The sequence below is a fragment of the Lampetra fluviatilis genome, chromosome 11, assembly GCF_964198595.1.
Source record: "Lampetra fluviatilis chromosome 11, kcLamFluv1.1, whole genome shotgun sequence".
Lineage (NCBI taxonomy): Eukaryota > Metazoa > Chordata > Hyperoartia > Petromyzontiformes > Petromyzontidae > Lampetra > Lampetra fluviatilis.
Window position 1 is genome coordinate 14,870,055 of NC_136285.1, and position 20,384 is coordinate 14,890,438.

A 20,384-nucleotide genomic window follows, 5' to 3' on the forward strand; every position below is an offset into this window, starting at 1 on the left:
TCCCCCGACCACGAGGTCGGAGTCTCCCCCACGTGGCCGCGGTCGGTATCGGGGGTCCACCACCCCCCAGCCCCCCCCACCCAACCGCCCCCCCCAGAACCCCCACCCACCCAACCGCCCCCACTCCCCCAGCCGGATCCACGTGCGGACAGGCGGCGGAAACGGCGTCTTGCGCGCGGCGTCGTCGTCGTGGTCGTCACCCCCCTCGTAGCATTCAAACCCCGGCCACGTCCAGCCCCAGGGGCCCGGCGTCAAGGGGGCCTTGAGCGGCAGCGCACGCGGCGAGGGGACCCCTCGAGAGCGAGGAGCGAGGGGGTTAATCCGCCCGGCCCTGGTCGGGGAGCAGCCCTGAGAGAGACGCGAGGATCATCGCCATGAGCTCCAGGAAAGGTGAGGCCGCGTGCGCCGGGCGGGCGGGCAGGGAGGGAGGGAGGGAGACCGAGGCGACCCACGCGGCCGGCGGGAGTCTGGGGACGTAGCGGGGTCAGAGGGCCCTGGGAGCTCGGAGGTTCCAGGGATTTAGGGGCTACGGATCCTAGGGGAGCCGCAAGGGGAGATGGCAACTATCCCGACGTGCGTGCGCGCCTTTGCGTCTGCCGTGCAATTAGACCACGACGTGCAAACAATAAACAACTTGGCGACGGAGTGGCGGCCAGGGGAGAAAGGCGGCGTAGACAGGACGGCCGCCGTGGAGATGGATCGGGGTGCCAGGCGGAGCGAGTTGGATGGTGCTAGCGACGGCGGCGTGGGGAAGAGGCCTTCGTCCAGCAGTGGATAGACAATGGGCGACCAAGAGTGTCGTCGTGGTCACGCCGAGAGGCTTGCATTCCCCATGCGAGAGGGATGAGTTTACCGGGCACAATCATCGCTCCGGGGTCGATAAAGTGTCCGGCGTCGTGAAGCGTGGGACTGGGCCTCGCCAGTTGACGGCAGCGGCTCGTGTCGCAATGAGGCGGACTGACTGACGCCGATGTCTGCGCCGTTGCAGTGTTGGCCATCCAGGCGAGGAAAAAGCGCGCCAAGCCCAAGAAGGCGAAGGTGGCCACGACGACGACGAGGAGGTGAGACGAGGAGGAGGCGACGAAGGCGGTGGTCGATCGCGCAAGGGGGGGCGATGGCGCCGCTCTTGCCTGAGCGCCTCCGCCGCACGAGACGCGCCCGGGGCGGGAGGCGCGGGAAGGCCGCGGGAGTGATGGGGGAGGCCGCTGCCCCTGGCGGCTGCTGCTGGCAAGAGGCGGCGGTTGGTCCTGGTGGTCCTGGTGGTGGTGGTGGTCCTGGTGGTGGTGTTGGTTGTCGTGGTGGTTGGTGGTGGTCGTGTTGGTGTTGTTGGTGGTCGTGTTGGTGTTGTTGGTCGTCGTGTTGGTGGTGGTGGTCCTGGTGGTGGTGGTGGTCCTGGTGGTGGTGGTGGTCCTGGTGGTAGTGGTGGTTGTGGTGTTGGTGGTGGTCGTGGGGAGCGGTAGTGTAGCGGTTAGCTCGCTGCGCTACGAACCCGGCTATCTGAGTTCGATTCCCGCTCGCGGCCACCACCGGTGAGGAGTATCTTACCTGGTGCTGGGCCTTCCCTAGGTCGACTCAGCTTCACATGAGTACCTGGGGCAGCGGTGTGTAGTAAACATCGCCACTGGTGAGACGAAGGCGGCCGGGCGTGGTGCAGACCACCTACCCCTCGCGTACTGTTCCGGCTTTCATAGGTGCTCGCTAACAGCACTTACCCCAACATTCTGTTAAGGCTACACGGGGGATCTTTTGGTGCTGCTGATGGTTGTGGTGGTTCTACTGGTTGTGCTGTTTTGGTGGTGGTGGTTGCTTTGTTGTTGGTGGTTCCGATCGTGAAACAATGTTTGATATGATTAGATGAAGATTCACATAAGTCTCGCCAAATGCATGGTTGTTTTTCCTACTGCATGGTATTAAAGGTTTTTTGGTGAATTATATAATTTATGTGCTGGCTCCTTGGTTTAAGGAAACAGATTAATTTTACTTGGTTCTTCGTGAGTGTGTGGTAGTTGCGGTGCTGGCGGTGAGGCTGGTAGCTATGCTGGTTATAATGGTTTTGGTGGTGCTGGTTGTGCCGTACTGCTAGTGGTTATCGTGGTTGTTCTAGTGGTGGATTTGTTAGTGGTGGTTCTGGTTACTGGGGTGATGCTGGTAGTTGTGGTTTTGGTGGTTGTGCTGGTGGTGGTTATAGTTATGTTGGTGCTGGTGGAGCTATGGATAATTTTGTAATTTCTTGTGGTTGGCAATGGTTGCTGGTTGTACATATGTATGTTGAACTTCTTTCGCACCATGCATAGCCATCCTTGCTCATCGGTATGCGCCATGCGGTTTGAACGTTCTTGCTTGCCAGTTGGTTTGACCGCTTATGTATTTTATTGGATTCTATAATATATTTTGTATTTACCTTTGCCAGTTTCATGAATCTGACTGAGATAATTCCTAGTTAAGTAAGCACGTGGAATTGGTCTGACTGATTGTTTGCTGTCTTCCCAGGGTCGCCAACTCTGACAGTGGCAGGAACGATGACAGGTCAGGCCACCGCATTTCACCCGTGCTTGCTTCCACAGCATTGACTCTCTTACCAAGGTTGCCAGGTGGCTCAGAGGATCGGAGACACTGAGCCACCACCACTGAGACCTGGGTTTGAACAAACTAACTGGGTTCTTCAGGGCGGCTACTCGATTGTCTCAACACGGTGATCAATGACTGCACAAAACACATGTTAAATTGAACTTTTAACCAACTTTAGCTAAATTCCAGTACTTCGAATCAAAACATTTAGTTTGACTGCAATGGAGGGCTCGTGGTAAAGGGCAAACACCCGAGTGTGGATAAGAGAAAACTGAGACGAAAGTAGTCTTGTGCAGCATTGCTCTGTGGGAGTCCCACACAGAAATGTCTTCATCTCTTCACACATGACTGACACATGAACACACACACACACTATGTGTGCACTCGCAGAGGACGGGCAATGTCCATCATCAGTTGTGTACACGATGTCATAATTCAACCTCACGCATAGGTAGTAATGTTACTAGACATGTGACACATTTAATTCTCATGCTGACGATACATCAAATCACATTCTTACACACGTGACTAGATACGTGTAACATGTGTAAGGATGAAGATGTTTCTGATCCATCTTAGTTGAAGTCACTGTAGATAATTATCAGTGAAGTTCGACAACAATGAAACCTAATTGATTTCTGTATCGCATCGTGACCACACATCCTGACAATTTCGCACGTCCGATTACCATGTTCAACGTACATACATAGGGTGGTGAACTATTTCCTCCATATATATCATTTTGATAGTGCACACTCAACATGTGACAATGCTTCGATTGATCAATTTCAAACCTGTTCTCTTGCTCGACACATGCATCAATTATCTTTTATTAATATTTTTTTGCTAATTATACATTGATGTTAAGCGTAGGCAAGTCAAGGGAACAAACTGTCCAAATGAGACGGAGAGAATGAGAAGCGATTCAAGCAAGATAGTAAAATTGAGAGAATAAAGGATACAATGTTTTTTATTGACTCAATGCTTAAATGGTTTAATTTAATCGCTGTTCAGGGTGATGAGTCAAGTCCCAATGGATTCCTTCCCACCTGACCAAATTGACGGTCAAATTTAAACTCTCCTTCCGCTTACCGAAGTTCAAAGCAAAAATTGCATCTCGAAACATTTCCAATTTTTCCCCCCAAAATGTATTACAGCGCTGTGATTCATTTGGAAAAGTAGTGCACGGTAGAAAGGGTTTAACTAATAGCAGCCTACCTCTTACATAAACTACTATTTAACTATTTTATTTCACTAGGTAAGGCCAACTGAGCTATATGGACAGTAAACCTTTGTTAATTTGACACATGGGGCTCTGGCCTTGCCAAATTATCCAGTAGTCCGAATTATGTACAATGTTACTCCCCAGTGCCTCCTGCCCCAATACAAATTTTTTTTCCAAATTTGTTTTGCAAACTCTTCCTACACGATACGCATTGACATACCTGCATCAGTTCTATCCAAAACTTTGGATTTGTCTCGCAGACTAAGGAATTTATACTTCAGTTCCTTTCTGTTACTTCTTGATGTAGGTGTAGATGACGTTTCTCAGAGGGTTGGTTTGCACAGAGTGCACAAACAAAGCAACAGGTCTGCACTAACGCTCACCACGCGCGCCGCCACCAGACTGAGTCATTGTTTTGGTCATGGTGGACGGCGTCGCTCCACGTGTATGCTGAAATTAGACCATTCTGTACGGCAATTTTGATCGTGGCGAATGACTGATACTGTTATTAACCAGGTAATGCCTTAACTGGTTGTGGTTGTTTCCATCGTACCTGCCGTTTACTAGTACCGGTACATTTTTTGTTTTTCCCCAGTGTCCCACACTCAGCTTCCCACTTCCCTCCCCCACCCCCCTCTCTCTCCCCCCTCTCTTACCTATATAACCTCTTGCCACGGCAGCTCTCTCGCCTACTTCAGCATTTTCTTGCTGGGGTTGTTCCACCTGATGAAGATTGCTTGTGTTGCGATCGAAACGTCGTGATTTATTTGATTTGATTTCTACATACGTGACTTTCCCGAAAGAACCAAAGAGTACTGATACTGTTTATATGCCGAGAGCGCAGCTGCACCGAAGTATGCTCAATTACGAATGATCAGATACCGAAATAATCAGATTTTACTGTAGCTCTTTTTCAGAAGCGACCTGGCCACAAATGATATCGCAATGAAGTGGCTTATCACGTGGAAATTTATTGCGGCCAAATACTCGATACGCATGTTTCTAAATGTGGAGGAAAAAACCGGAGGACTCGAAGAAAAATCCACGCGATCACGGGGAGAACATGCAAACTCCAAATATACAGGCGTCAGGGTTGGGATCGAACCGACGGCCTCCTGTATACCAGGCGAGGTAGTCAACATCTCTCCATTGGTCGGTTTGGCAATTATATTTATGCGCGTGCAGTGTTGTGGGTCATGTACAGAGGTAAAGCAGCAGTATGTTTAGTACTGGTACCTCTAGCCAAGGGCGTAGGTGTTCCCGGGTCGTTGTTGCTGCTCAGGGAAAGGTCAGCGCTCACGCCCAGCAATGGCCCCACGGCAGCCGGTTTTCTTCCTTCTTCGTTGCCAGCCGGACAGGTTTGGAAACGTGGATGTACTGTATGCCCAAATTATGACCCACCGCTCGCAGACCGTCGGTTGTCTTGCCGCGGTACGGTCGATGGTGTCGCTGCTGTCGTGCGGGCGGAGGCGGCGACGGCGCTCAACGTACAGAGATCCAGATCTGAATCCCTGCCACCGTTTCCAGAATGATCAGGCCACCGCAAGGTTTTTGTGATGTTGTGACTTGTTGCTTCTCATTTCATGCGTTTGTACACATTCCTGATCACACAACCGTTGGCAACAGCTTGTTGATGTCTTCGTCACCGACAATGGGGGAAAACGCCAAGGTGACGTATTTAAATTTGTCTTCAAGACACGATTTCATCCCTTTATTAATCCGGGAAGGCCGGTGGTCGAGGGGGAAGGAGCGTGACCGGGAGGACGTCCACCGAGGAGACGGAGCAGTGATATGCATTGCATCGCATGATCCTGAGAAATGGTTACAGTTAGGGGAGTGGATTTATAATGGTTTCCACTGCTGCTGTTGATAGTGACGATTTATCCAGCGCCATTGCTCCAGTGAGCTGGTGCAGTAATAGCAGGATCGAAGCAGTGCCGTTTGGGGGATTACGCACGTGGTGGTTGCAGTGTCAGTGGGTAGCGGTGCCGCAGTGCTTAGCCTGCTACACTATGAACCAGATGACCCGAGTTCGATTCTCTATCACGGCCAACACCAGTGACTATTATTTGAACCGGTCCTGGGCCACTCCGAGGTCGACTCGGCTTCAAATGAGTACCTGGTGCAGTATTTAAGCATCACCACTTTGGAGACAAAGGCAGCTGGGCATGGTGCTGGCAACCCACCCCCTCGTGTGCCGTGCCGGCCTTCATCGGTGCTCGCGAACAGCACTTGCCTCAACAGTCTGTTAAGGCTATACGGGGGATCTTTGTCTTGGTGGTAGTGTCAGTGCTGCGTGCTCTCCTGCATTGCGTCCCTAGCGGTCGCGTTCAGTCAGAGCTTATGGGTTTATTTTGAGTCACCCGTGCACAGTGTGTACATAACACTCTGGCAGTGCTGCCCGATTCATCATCCAGAAACGACGTTTCATGCCATAATGTTGATTTATCAAGATTGGATACATTTGGCTGAAGTGCTCACACTTTTTACAATGCGGTTTGCTTACGTATATCTTTGCTGTTTGGTGGGAGTGATACAAGCCAAAGCAATTGCTCTGACTCTTGTCAATACTATAAGCAAGCAAGGGCCTGTTGGCAGTGTTGTCTCAGCATTAATTTCACAGTCACTGCGTTCGCCATTCGCACTGACTCGCGACACAAGCGCCGGTGCGTGTGGTTGGTGCACTGCGCTACGAACTCGGTGAGCCGAGTTCAATTCGCGGCTATGGCCAACAAAAGTACCGGGCGACATCAGAGCCGGTCCCGTGACACCCACCTTCGCCAACCCAACACTGACTCTCATGGTGAACTATGGTCAACCAATCCCCGTGACTGACTGAATGGGGAGACCTGAATCTAGCAGAGGGCTGTACGTTATAATTATTGTAATATAAATTATGACAAGACAAAATGTATAACAGAACATTTCAGACAATGGCTTTCTCCAAAACAACTCATTGCCGTTAACATCGGCTGATGATATCCGTTTATAATCCTCAGCCATTTTCAGTCCACTGCCGGGTGAAGGCCTCTCCACGCCGCTGTCATCCCACATGGCCCCACGATAGCACAAATGATCTAGCTGCCGCACATGGGAAGATCTCATCACTCGGTCTTCACAGCGATCGTCCTCTCTGTTGGGTGTGCTCCCGAGGCTGTCATTCCGTCACCGGTCTCATCCATCGGCCATCATCCCATCTGGCGATGCCTTCTGCTCGAGCCCGCTTACTTTCCTTGAGGGTCAATGCAGCAGTGTTTATGACGAATGTGACAACGTCTTTTCTTTTGTTAAGTCGTAAACCTGTCATTGATTGACATTCAACTGCATTTGAATCGAGCAACGTCTCGCACACGAGCTCGTGGAAGGCACTTGTAGCGTCACGAGAAAGCGTGCGCCGTGGCAGGCTTGGCAGCAAGCCCTCTCTTGGTACCGTGAGCAGCATGACAGCACGCCGTCCCAGCTATTTTGAGGCCGGTGTGTGTTGTGTGGTGGTGTGGTTGTCTGGTAGTGGAACGTGACGCATCTCTTCTACCCGAGGCCGTGCTTCGGCGGTGAATCCTTGGCGGTGCCAGCGTCCGTCGCCGCTTGTTGATTTGGTGCCGTCGGAGCAGCTGGGCCACCTGTCGCCACCGACGTGCTCGGTCACAAGCCGCGGCCCACGTGGACGCGTGACAGGCGGCTTCACTTTCCATTGGGCTCTCCGCGAGCGCGTGTGCTTTTTATTTAGACAACGGGCCATTGGGGTGTGGGGTGGGGCATTGTGGTGGAGGTTTGGAGGGGGCACGCAATCATTGTTTGCGGTCTTCTTTCTTGTGGCGAAGAGTTGACCAGCAACGTGTATATTATCACGTGGAGATTGGTGAGTGAGCCAGTGGACAGCTTCAGGAGAGGAGCAGCCTCCTGGTGAATATCTGTAACTCTGCCGGCGAATTATGGAATTTGGCAGCGGAGTTGCTGTGTGCTTCATGGTTTGAGGTCGGTGACCACAGTGGCACCGTGGGCTATTCTTAATTTTCCTTCAGTATAGGAGATGGCCGCATCTGTTGGCAATGTTCTGATGCTGGGTAAGTTGAGACCGGGATATTCTGCCGTTGGGCTGGCGATTTGGTGCTCGTTAGGGACGTTCGGCATTGCCCCAGGTTTCTCTCCAGCGACATGCAGTCACGACCTTCCTGTCGTTACTTAAATCTTCATGCCCCCACTGGAGGGGCGGCGTCGGTTCGTGATCGTTGTGGCGCCTGTCTTTGGAAAACGCGCGGCAGGTGTCGTGCACCCTTGGGAGGCCATAGGACTGCAAGGTGATGAGCGTTGGGGCCACCGAACGGTTGTGTGTGTCCTGCTGGGGTCTCGGGGTTGGGCAGAGCGTGACCACCTCTGGCTAGCCCCTCTCTCGCCGTGCCGGCGAGTCAAGTGACCGTGCCCGTGCGTTCGGTGTTGTTTAAAGGGTGGGTACAGTCTGTTCTCCTATTACGCATAGTTTTCATAACGCGAATTGGATATAACGCGATTAATGTATTAGGGAACACACTTTTCATAACGCGGACGCGAATTGGTTATAACGCGATTGAGTGAACGGAACTGCGTCGCGTGAGTAGGGATAAGCGGTCGTACGGCTGCCTCGGCGTAGCATCATGACACACGGCAGTGGGATGCTGCTGGATGCTTCCTGATGCTCCCCACGCGCCCTCAGTCTTTGTTCGTCCTTCGTACGCATTTCACGTGTTATTGCGGACTGTGCTTTACCCTATATTATACATTATTTATTATCATGCAACTACCGCGTTATAGGAGAACAGACTTGATCTTGGCCTGGCTGTCTGTTCTGGATCAGTGGTGGTTATTTGGTTCGTAAAGATGTTGTGTCGTCGCGCGATTAAAATTAATTCTTAAGCTTGCGAAAGGTGCATTGAATTGCACATTTTGCACATTTCGCAATCAGGTATTTGCAGGTTGTGCAAATTACTGATGCTAATGCTGGGGTGGAGAAGTGGCGTCGTGGTTCACACACACGACTATGAACTCAGTGACCAGAGTTCATTTCCTGGTCACGGCTAACATTAGTAGCGAGTGATATCTGAACTGGGTCTACCACACTAGCTGCCGTTTCGAAGTACGGTCAAACAACATGTATGGGGAGGCCTTCATTCAGCAGTGGATTGAACAAATGCCTGTTAAATGCTCAGCCACCCACACACTCAACCACTCTCACACTCAGCCGCTCACACACATACAAAGTCACTAGCATACACAAAGACTAAGATCCCCCAGTATAGCCTTAACAGACTGTTGGGGCAAGTGCTGTAAGGAGCACCTTTGAAGGCTGGCACGGCACACGAGGGGGTGGGTGGCCAACACCACGCCCGGCCGCCTTTGTCTCCCTAGTGGCAATGTTTACACTGCACCAGCTACTCGTTTGAGGCTGAATCGATCTAGGGGAGGACCAGGACCGGTTCAGATAATCGTCACTGGTTTTGGCCGTGAGCGGGAATCGAACTCGAGTCGCCGGGTTAGTGGCGCAGCGTAGCGCTAACCGCTACACTACTGCCCCCCACTAGCATAGACTCAGCCACACACAGTCATGCCCAGCAGTTATTGTTTATGACGGCCTCTAGTTCATGCCCTTAGGGTAAAACACCTCGGCCGCAAAGGTGAAAGAATTACTCAGCAGTTGAGATTCTTTTATGAATCGAAATGCTCACGCGTTGAATGAGCGGCTTGCCTTGGCTCTCTTGAGTGTGTTTGTAAGACCACTGCTGGTCGTGGGGAGCGGTCGCGTAGCGATCAGCGCGCTGTGCTTCGCACCCTGAGATCTGAGTTGTATTCCCACTCACGGCTAACACCAAGTGATAATGATCGAACTGGGCCTTGGCCTCCTCTAGATCTGCTCAGCTGAAAATGTGTACCTGGTGCAGTATGTAAACATCGCTACGAGGGAGATAAAGGCGGCCGGGCGTGGTGCTGGCCACCCACCCCCTCATGCACCGTGTCCACCTTCATACATGCTGCTCGTTGAGCGCTTGCCGCAACGGCCTGTTAATAGTCTCTCTAGGGGATCTTTGTCTTTGGTCGACGCTCGCCCTGTCTCCCGCATCATTAGCGGGTGATGTCTTCTAGGGGATTAATTGAGCGAGCGGAGAAATCGGCAGAGCCAAACGGATTGGAGAGCATCGTGGCGTCGTGAGGCGTCGATGGACAGGAGCACTGCGGAGGTCATGGTTTGTTTGACTCTTATCTGGAGTTCAGATCGAGTAGAAGAGTTCATCCATTGGTCGGTCGGTGTGAGGTCTAGATTTGGAGATCGACAGTCAATTTGTGCCACCACGTCCTATTGGTACGAACTGTCCTGATGTTCGCCGTGCTAATATGGGTCCACGCCTCGATGTCATCAGTAGAGCGCACACCAGCAAAATGGTAAGAGCTTCAGATTGCCAACTCATATTAACTACGGTATACTGTGAAAAAAAAAGTGCCATTTAATCAAAATAAAGTAGCAGGTCGCCTGACCAGATGGCTCCACGGTAGAGCGAGCGGCTGGCTCACAGTCGAAATGTTTTTGGGTTCTAATGCTGGTTGGTACATTTCGTTCAATATTCTCCATGGAATATCTCGTTAGTAAGGGGGTCCAGGTTGACTCAGCCCATCGTACCTCGAGGGTCGACGATACAATTATATTACCACCACCTTGTGGGGAAGGCAACAGTGCTCGTCATATGAATAGACTTACCCTCACCATAGGAATGTGGAAATTCAACAACTGGCTCGGGCCTGTAAACAGGAAATGAACACTGGCTCAATGCTCATTTGAGCAGGAAGTCACTTTGACTTGACTGAGCGAAATGTAAAATCAAAAGTACGATTGTCAACATTGTAATTTTTAAGTAGACTTTGAGCAGTGATCTTGAGGATCTGCTTTTCAGATTTAAAAAAATCCGCTTTTCTCGTCAACTCCAAAACACTGCGAGCATCGTATCCACGCTGGGGGTTGTGGGTTTGCGATGGTTGGGTGAGAAAGTAAGTAGGCGAACGAGCGGATGAGATGCCGAGTGGACGAGTGGGCGACCGGTCCGGTGAGGTGGGGCGGTAGTGAGAATAAGTAGGTGAGTGAATGGGTGAGTGTGTGGGCTGAGTGGCGGGAGGGGTGGGATGACCAGAAGACCCAGGGGTTGGGCCGCCACCTCATTGGGTGCTGGCTGGGGTGGGTGGGGGGTAGGGTAAGAGCGTGGGCTGGGATCCCCCACTCTCCGCGAGCGACGACGAACCGTGGGTAGAGTGTGCCGGGGTGGCGGCCGGCTGAGAAGTTCCCTGCGTGAAGTGTGCGCGCCGCAAGGTACGTCGTAAACGTTGTCGTAACCGGAGAGAGAGCGCTTTTGTTCATCGGGGGCCCTCTCGCGGGGGATCGGCGGCGGAGTTTGTAAACCCGAAAGACGAGCCGTGGCGGACCTGTTCAACTTGGACAAAAAGGTCACTTTGGGCTGCGTTGAGAGAGAATTTATCATCGGGTTCAAAGTTGAGTGGAGAATGTTATCTGGGGTCCAAGTCTACGTGTAACGAGATGTGTGGTTGTACCCTATAAACAGTGCCGTTGCCCATCATAAACTAGGGTAGTGAACCTTTCCGTGGGGGAAACGGCAATTGATTAGTTGCGCTTTGTGCGACCGAGTTGGGCGATTTGTCACGGCTGACCAAAGCTGCTGATTTGGCTGAGAAAGCTGCGCTGCCTCGGCACGCGATTGTCACGGCGTGGCACAGAGCGCCGAGACTTTGCTGAACAAGAGGAGAGAAATTTTGGCCGGTGCCTGCCATCGTTGAGAGGAGGAAGTGGCCTCGTAGGGCACTGCGAGGCGGAATGTGGACGTGCGTGTCGGAGCTTGCGCTGCGGATCCCACCCTGGGCCGGCAGCTCGAAGGCACGGGCGGCCCCGGCTCCCTGCTCGCGCACGCAGCCGGCGCCACGGCCAATGATACGGTCGCCACGGCCGCCCTGCGGTTTTGGGTGTGCTGCCTTGGGACGGGAGCGTACGCCAGCCAACGTTAATTCCCCGCTCGCGTTGCATCGCAGCGCAGCGTGTTTAGTTTGTCAGACTTAAATAACCTGCTCGGCACGGTTCGGTTTAAGGATTGGCTTCCCCGGGGGAGTGCCGCACGTTGTGCGGTTGTTTTTGAAAACTTTCCTACGAGGCGGAAGGTCACGGGGCTCGCGCAGTGCGTTGGCACTTGAAAGGTCGGCGTTGGTTGTTGTTGTTGCCGCCGCCACCGCCGTCGTCATTGTGGTTGTTGTTGTTTGTAGATGCGTGCCGGCGAGCGACGCTCGGAGCCGGGCAGATTTGTGAGTAGGCGCGGCGAGGCATAGGGAGCCAAGCGCATCTCGTCTCGCGACAATGCCGCTCTCCTGGCTGCTGGACGGATGCCCGCCGCTCAGCGCGCTGTTGAGCCGTCTGGCGGGGGGCAAGAGGGGGGCGCCCACCGGCGTTCCGGTCACGCTTGACTTTGAATCCCCTTCGACCTTGGGGCCTCCCAACGAGCGGCGCCCGACGGACAAGGAGCCTCCGCGCACGCCCCCGCCGCTGGCCTCCGCCGAGCCGTGTGCCGCGGGAGCCGGTCCCGTGGAGCCGGAACCGAGCGCGGCGAGGAGCGCGGTCCCGCATACAGACGGGGACTCAAACTCCGACTCGGACCGAAAATCCGTCTCGGACCTAGAACCCGGCTCGGGCCCTGAAACCAACACCCGCCCAGATGCCGACCCGGACCCAGATCCCGCAGCGGTCCCGGAGCCGAGTGCCGCCCCCGAGGTGCACAAGACTGGGCCCGTTACTTGGTCGGCCCCGGCACGCGCGGTGACTCACCGGCCCGAGACGAAACCGCCGGAATGCAGCCCATCGGAGCCAGCCGACGACTTCTGGTTGGACCCTCCTGAGATGCTGTTTGCGTCGATGCGGCACCTGGAGCCTGACGAGGAGCCCGACGAGGTGAACCTTGAAGACTGGGGGTGTCTGTCACGCCGCTTCGACGCCCACGACGCCGGGGAGAAGCTCTGGGAACGACGGAACGAGGACTTGAGCACTGCGGCTATGGTGCCCGCTCTGACCAGCGCCGCGTCACCGTTTCTGTCTCCGTCACCGGGGTTGGAACCGACGCTGGAACGGACGCTGGAACCGGCGCTGGAATCGACGCTGGAATCGACGCTGGAATCGACGCTGAAATCGACGCTGGAACATGCTATGGAACTATCCCTGGAATCGGCAATGGAGCTATCGCTATGCCACGTGGACGGAGCGGCACCAGCAGCGGCTGAAGCGATTGATTGGGACTTCCAGTGGGAGCCGTGCGATGGGTACGAAGGGGCCAGGTCAGTATAACGGCACGAGGCCGCTAGGCCAGGCGCTAGCAGCTGGGATGACGGCTGCCCACCCCCCAATTACTGCATCCGCTTTGCAGTGTGTTGAGATTTTGGTAACTTGGTGGCAGTGTGCAGTGGCTTGTGCGTGTGTGTGCACGTGCGATTGGCTTTTGTTATCATCGTCATCGCGTTCTAAAATACAATTTAGTTGTATGAGAGGGAGGAGTGGTAGCGCAGTGTTTGGCGCACAGCGGCATTCACCCGGCAACCTGAGTTTGATTTGCGGCCACCATACTTCACCACACGATCCAGTGTGGTGAAGTATGGTCGAAACAACTTTCCTGGTCAATACGACATGGGGAAGCCTTAATCCAGTAGTGGATTGAGAACCGGCTGTAGAATGCTGTAAATCATTTACTTGTATCATAATCATCAACCTACAGCGATATCATCTTCACCCATGTGTATCATCATAAGGAGCAGGGATTGTCATCGCCATAATTATTAGCGACACCTTTAGGAAGTGTACCAACGCAATCCTAACCGCCATCGTAATTATCAACAGTAATAACTAAATCATTACCCAGACATCCCCCGGTTAGGCTTGCGTGTGGTGCGCCCGGTGAACTCCGCACACACTCGGAGACTTTCTCTCGCGTCGACCGCAGTGCTGCGTGCTCGGTAGGCCGCCGGGTCGTGCCAATGTAACGCTCCCGTCCCAGATTCCACCATGCCAGGGTCGGCACCACCCGTAGGTGGAGTCCCCGGAGCATACGGGTGGTGGCAGCGCCGAGTCATTCCCTCGGGGAAACGTCAGAGCGAGCGTGGCAAGTGGGCGGCTGAAAGGACGGGCCCTCTGACTTCCGCCGCTCGGTCTGTCGGGTTAGCGTTCGGGTGCCGTCTCGGGTTACGCCGACGCCGGCCATCGGCTGACGAGGGGAACGGCCGCGGCATGGTGCGACAAAGCCGCTTCTTCGCGTGGTACCACACGTGCCGCTGGTGAGCGCCGGGGGTCGCCGGTACCCGTGGAAGCTGACCCGGCTCTGCCAGGAGCTAAAACCTGTTGAGTAGCTGAACCATTGGAGCACGGACGAGTTGGTGGTTCTTGGTGCTGCTGATGGCACTGCTTCTAATGCTGATGATGCTGCTCTTGCTACTGTTGGTACTGCTGCCAATGCTGCCTCCGATGGCGCTACTGCTGATAGTGTTGCCATCGCTGTCACTGCTGCTGTGACTACTTTGGATGCTGTTGTTACTGATGGCAATGCTATTCCTGCTACTGTTGTTGAGCGGAGTTACTTCTGGCGGTAGTACTACTGCCGCCGTTACTGCAGACGCTGCTGCCACTGCCGATGTTGGGCGGAGTTGCCGAGTGGCTGGTGCGGCGTGGGGAGCGGTTGCACGGAGCGGTTGCACGGAGCGGTTGCACGGAGCGGTTGTCCTGATTGTACTCGGGCGTTTTCCAGGGCCCTGCCCTGCTCCTTGGTTCTGCAGACGGCAGACTTCCAGGAATAGAGTGCGGCTGTAACCCAAGCTTGGGTTTCCAACCGAGATGTTTCTGAGCAATCGGCTCCGACACCGTCTGCTGCGAAGGTGTAAATATTCACCCTGCCTGCCAGCTGATCTTCACGATCACACGTTGTGATTCAAACGTTTTATACGTCTCCTTGTTCACTTTCCAGTGTTTGTGTTGTTTTTACCGTTTGGTCTCATTCGTACGGTTTCGTCCGATCTCCTCGCCTGCATGTAATGTCGGTCTTAGTTTACGTAGATAATCGAGTCTCATGCGCTTAGTGTACGAGATCGGACGTGAGTTCGGGCACATTGAGCGTGATCTTGCCCTATATACAACTCTTACACGTGGTTTGCATTTAATTTAAATAAATAAGTCGTGAGCAGGTGATTCGCACAATTTAGTGTATTTAACCCGAGCAAATGAATCGATTTTAACAGATGGATGGACGTGTCGTTGCATGCCTGGTCCTTAGTGTAACCCCTTAAGACGGGGGGTGGGGAGGCAAGACGCGGGGATAATTGTTGTCGTTGAATTTATTACTTTTTTCTTTACCCAGTGCTGCTCGGTTCGGGGGAAAATGCATCCTAAAAAACGGCTCCGCACCTCCGATTAGCACAGTTGGCTACGTAAGGTGCGAAAGAAGTTCAACATGCGTACATTGTGTGTCCCAGGTCGTTTGACACAAGCTTCAAGGCCTACAGAGAGACCCGTGTAGGTAGCCACGCTTTCGGCAAAAGCGTTTTGCCTTTTTCGGTGCTCAGCCCTCACAGATTTGGAAAGCTGTGCCTGAAGAGCTGCGCCTGACCGCTGAGATTCTCCCGTTTCGAAAGGACTTATTTCCTATGATACGTGGGGTATCATACGGCGCTCTGAATCCCATTGTCGGGTGTGCGCGGGGTCGGTTGCAGGCGATGGAGGTGTGGGGCTGTGATGACTCCAGAGTCCAGGAGTCTGGGTTTGTGCCGGGTAGTTTGAACAGCCCTGTGCCCTGGCCATCGTGGAGAGCGCTAAAAATAGACGCAGTGACCCCATTTCAAACAGAAAAATGTGACATGAATGGCCTCCTGGTTTGCATTGCAAGATAACAACGTGGCCGCACTTGTGCTCGTGCCGCACGCAGCGTTGCGGCGGCCACCAGCTCACCAGCAGGAAGAGCAGGGCGGCTGCGCGTGCGCACCAGCTTCGTCCGTGCTGACACTTGGGCAGCAGGGTGGCGGTGGCGGCGGTAACGCTCGTGCCTCGGCAATAAAGGGGCCTGGGTTCGAGTCGCGACTGGAGCCCGTTTCTGTGTGGAGTTTGTGTTCTCCGCCCCTTCTGCATGGGTTCCCCCCCCCTCCCCGAATTTGATCTTGGCAAATAATACCAATGTAGAAAAATGACACCGCAAATTACTCCGTCGGGATTACAAACGGCAACATCGCCCTCCGCTGAGAATGACTTGGCAGGAACCTCCTGAAAAGAAAACAGAGTCGTGAGATGATGATTTTCTGGATACACGAGCTTCATCATCATCATCGTGGCCCGTAGGTGTCCACTGCACATTTAGCTTAATGATAATAATAACAACAAGATTAATCACAGTACAGTGTAGTAGTCATTGCCTCCTGCTACATTGAGGTGCCTGAGGCGCGCATGTCGGGCAGCCCTCACCGTAACACCATGGCGACAAACTTGGCACGGCTCAACGCCACGTCGTTTCCTTGTTGTGCTTCTGCTGCCCGTGCTAAAAATGCCGAGATCTCAGCTGTTTGGAGCTGGTGGCGGTCGTCGCAAGCGCGTGTCGAGAGTGCCGGCGTTATCCTGACTCGTGAACTATGCTGAGATTCCTGTTCCGTCGTTGTTGCTGTCGAAGACAAGTTTCATGGCGCTCCTGTCGTTTGTTTTTGGCCAGCGTGAACGTTTCTTCGGGCCCACAAACTTCCTCTTTGTAGTTGCATCTCTCGGCTACGGCATATTCAGTAAGCGCCGGGGAACAGTGGCTCGGTGAGTTAGCACACTGCTCGATGAACCCGGCGACCCAAGTTTAATTCCAGGATGTGGCTGTTAGCAGTAGCGAGTGATGTCTAAACAGATTCTAACCCCCTCACTGACACAATGAGTAGGGGGCCTCCATCCAGCAGTGGACTGACATAGGACTGTGAATTAAATTATTTTATGAATTATAAAAAATATATTTTATGACTGGCAAACATCCCAGTTTAGCAAGACCCTCCCTGAAAAGAGTCTTGAGTCTTGGCGACACTTTCCTGCGTAAATAATAACCATTACCATTACCCCATGGCCAGTTTGCCAATAATGTACCCGATCTCGACAGCAGTGGATTGTCAAGAGAGCTGCAGCGCGTGTACACACATTCTTTTTATTATTATCGCCGCTAACATAACTTTATGCTCAAGCCAGACAGGCCAGGACACAGCCTGGGTCAACCACCACAAGATAAGAGCTGTTTGCTTTTTTGGTTTGCGTCATCCTTTCAGTCGTAAAACAAAAAATAAAACCCTCCGCCGGGCAGATTTCGAACCAGTTCTAGAGATGGGAATGCTCGTTGCCAGGCAGACCTGCCTCATCGCCATCATTATCATGATTAATCAGGCGAGAACCTGATTGATGATTGACACAGGCCGGGAACCGGATTGTAACCACTCCTGCCGGTTTAGTTTGGCTCCGGGTGAGACGGTAGCAGGCTCGGTGCACGGTGGGCGGCAGTCTGGCGAGACGGCTCGCGCCCCACGTGCCCTTGACCTCCCGGCTTGACCTCCCGGCTTGACCCTGACATTTACTGCTGTCCGTGCACAGACTGAACTGTCACTCACTGTCGGCCCGAGCACAAAATCTATTGTTCAAAATCGACCTGGCTATCACAAATGATAGCTCAACAAAGTGGCTTATCACGTGGACATTTATAGTAGCCACATACTCTAAACGTGTGATGTTTCTACATGTGGAGGGAAAAACCGGAGTAATACTGAGAGAAGAGAGCTGTGTGTATCCCTGCTATCGCATGGCTGTTGGCGGTAGGGCTGTCTGCCTCTCCGATGTGTATTCGGGTCCTGCCATGTTGGATGTCTGTTGTTCGGCACGATGTCCGACGTTTCGCTGCACCTTCTGTGAGCTTCAGCAACCGAAAATATATCAGAGAGCTGTTGTAGGCCTGCCCAGCGATTCAATTAACTCTTAGAAACGAATTAAATGAATCGATTTAGGTTTTTTTTGGGTCAAATTTCAACCGGTGGAGAATATCTGAACTCGCTTCTAGGACTCCCCTAGACTGACTCGGCCTTAAATGAGTACCTGATGCAGTGTGTAAACAAAAGTACTGGGGGACATGAAGGCAGCCGTTAGTTTGGCTGTCCACACCACCCCATCCTAGGAGCTCGCTCGTAGCACTTGCCCCAACACTCTGTGTCGGCTACACGGGAGGGGATTCTTTGTCTTTGTGTGTGCAGGGTTGATGCACGGGGGGGCGAGAGCCCGGAGCCAGGCGAGGAGGGCGATGAGGGCCACTCGGAGCCCGAGGGGCTGGTGGGCTCTGACGACGAGGAGCAGGAGGACCCTGCAGACTACACGAAGGGTACGTGCGTGCGCGTGTGCGTGCGTGTGTGCGTGCATGCGTGCGCTGTGCCAGCGCTCGGCTTATGCGCAGCATCTGCTGCACCTGACAGGACGCGGTCAGGGAGGGACGTGTGTGTCGTGTGTCGTGCGTGTGGTGTGTATGTGTATGGTGTTGTGGTGCATACGGGCTAGCAGGGCATTGTATGTATGTTGAACTTCTTTCGCACCGTACGGAGCCAACCGTGCGAATAGGAGGTGTTGTGGTACAGGCGGTGTTGTGGTACAGGCAAGGGAGAGCTGTGTGCTGTGTGTGGAGCTTACCGACAGGATGGTGCGGTACAGGTAAGGGGAAGGTTTGTGTACCGTGTGTGCGCTACAGGGGGCTACCACCCTGTGAAGATTGGGGATCTGTTCAACGGACGCTACCATGTCGTGCGCAAGCTGGGGTGGGGCCACTTCTCCACCGTGTGGCTCTGCTGGGACATGCAGTGAGTCTTGCTGAGCACACCCGCCGCCCCCCTCCTCTTACACACGCCCATGGTCTTGCCCACGACTTGCATTGGAGGCCAGGTCCGGTGCTTGGTGGGCCCTTGGGTGAGCCCTGCACCACCAAATGTCCATTTTGCCCACCCAAGTTGCCTTCCTTAGTGGTACATCATCGTTACGGTGGCCCCCCACACCCCAGCTCTACTGCTACCCCCCCCGCTCCCCCCAGTCCAAGAGGCTCTGGATCTGGACCTGCTGTCGTCTCTCATTGCCGACTGTCCATAGGGTGGCCTGCCCTAGATAGAATAGGCTTAACTCTTTCCAGCAATCATACAGGAGGAGTTAAGATCTCCATGCACCAAATAGATACATGTTGCCCGAAAGAGTAGAGGCTATTCTTTTCGTCATCTTGAGACGAGAAAAAAGGGTCCGATAAAAGTCCATTGTTAGTCTAAAAACGACACTGATTTGCATTATCACCTTTACCCCTTGGCTGTACTGCTGTTCTGCAGACTGCACCCTGAATGGTCTCGCCGCTGGCCACGTTGCTGATGTTGTTTACGTTTGGCGTGACGGCGGGTCAGCCTCGGCGCCAGCGGCCGGCGTTCAGGCGTCTCGCTGCCGCTCCTTGCGGGGGCGAATCTGACCGAGTGGTCCCCCCCCCCCCCCCCACCGCGTTCCCCGCCGACCCCCCCCCCACCCTCCCCCGGCAGGGTGAAGTGGTTCGTGGCGCTCAAGGTGGTGAAGAGCGCGCCGCACTACACGGAGACGGCGCTCGACGAGATCAAGCTGCTGAAATGCGTGAGTGAAACACGGCCACGGGGCACGGGGCACGGCACCGCCGGGATGATATCACCACCAGCACACTGCATCACCACACTGCACCACCACCACACTGCACCACCACCACACTGCACCGCTACCACCACACTGCTGATACGACCACACTGCACCACCACCACACTGCACCACCACCACACTGCACCGCTACCACCACACTGCTGATACGACCACACTGCACCATCACCACAAGGTACCACCGCTTCTATACCACACCACCACCTCATGATGCAATCACCACCACCAACAGCACCAGTCGAGTATGAGACGAGGACCTCGTAGCTCCGCTGCTACCACCAGCGCACGGCGCCACCGTCGGCACGTTTGCGCGCCTCGCAGCGTCTGTGCGTGCGCCGTTTGCTTGCAGGTGCGGGACGGCGACCCCAAGGACCCGAACCGGGAGAAGGTCGTGCAGCTGGTGGACGACTTCAAGGTGTCTGGGGTCAACGGCCTCCGTATCCTCCTCCACCTCCCACCGCCCCCCGCACATCACCCCTATGGTTGATTTGGACCGGACCTAGGCCTCCCCTTGATTGTAAACATTAGCACCGGGGAGACAAAGGTGGCCGGACGTGGCGTTGGCCACACCACCTCGTCGTGTGCCGTGCCAGCCTTCGATGGTGCGCTTGCATCCTACGGTCTGAAGGCTACAGGGGGGATCTTTGTTCCGAGCGCGCGTTGCGCGCGCGCTGGCCGTGCGGGTTTCCCTTGACCATGCGTGGCCGCTCCCAGACGTGTGCATGGTGTTTGAGGTGCTGGGCCACCAGCTGCTCAAGTGGATCATCAAGTCCAACTACAAGGGGCTGCCCCTGCCCTGCGTCAAGAGCATCATCCAGCAGGTGACGTCCACCGAACGTCAAC

The 20,384-nt window shown here is 54.1% G+C and overlaps 1 protein-coding gene across 3 annotated transcripts in view; it reads left to right on the forward strand.

The window, feature by feature from the left end:
• Positions 1 to 107: 107 nt before the first annotated feature.
• The window catches only part of LOC144934877 (SRSF protein kinase 3-like), a 28,735-nt gene continuing 8,458 nt past the window's right edge, over positions 108 to 20,384 (forward strand). For 2 of the 3 annotated variants that reach the window (XM_078861129.1, XM_078861130.1), the window contains exons 1-7: positions 11,053 to 11,120; positions 12,080 to 13,138; positions 18,092 to 18,216; positions 18,577 to 18,685; positions 19,397 to 19,484; positions 19,891 to 19,978; positions 20,256 to 20,362. In XM_078861129.1, the coding sequence (XP_078717255.1) occupies positions 12,171 to 13,138; positions 18,092 to 18,216; positions 18,577 to 18,685; positions 19,397 to 19,484; positions 19,891 to 19,978; positions 20,256 to 20,362 (1,485 nt within the window). In that variant the 5' untranslated portion in view covers positions 11,053 to 11,120; positions 12,080 to 12,170. Of the gene's footprint in view, positions 391 to 988; positions 1,062 to 2,490; positions 2,527 to 11,052; positions 11,121 to 12,079; positions 13,139 to 18,091; positions 18,217 to 18,576; positions 18,686 to 19,396; positions 19,485 to 19,890; positions 19,979 to 20,255; positions 20,363 to 20,384 lie in introns of those variants that run through there. The other variant, XM_078861131.1, reaches the window with a different exon arrangement.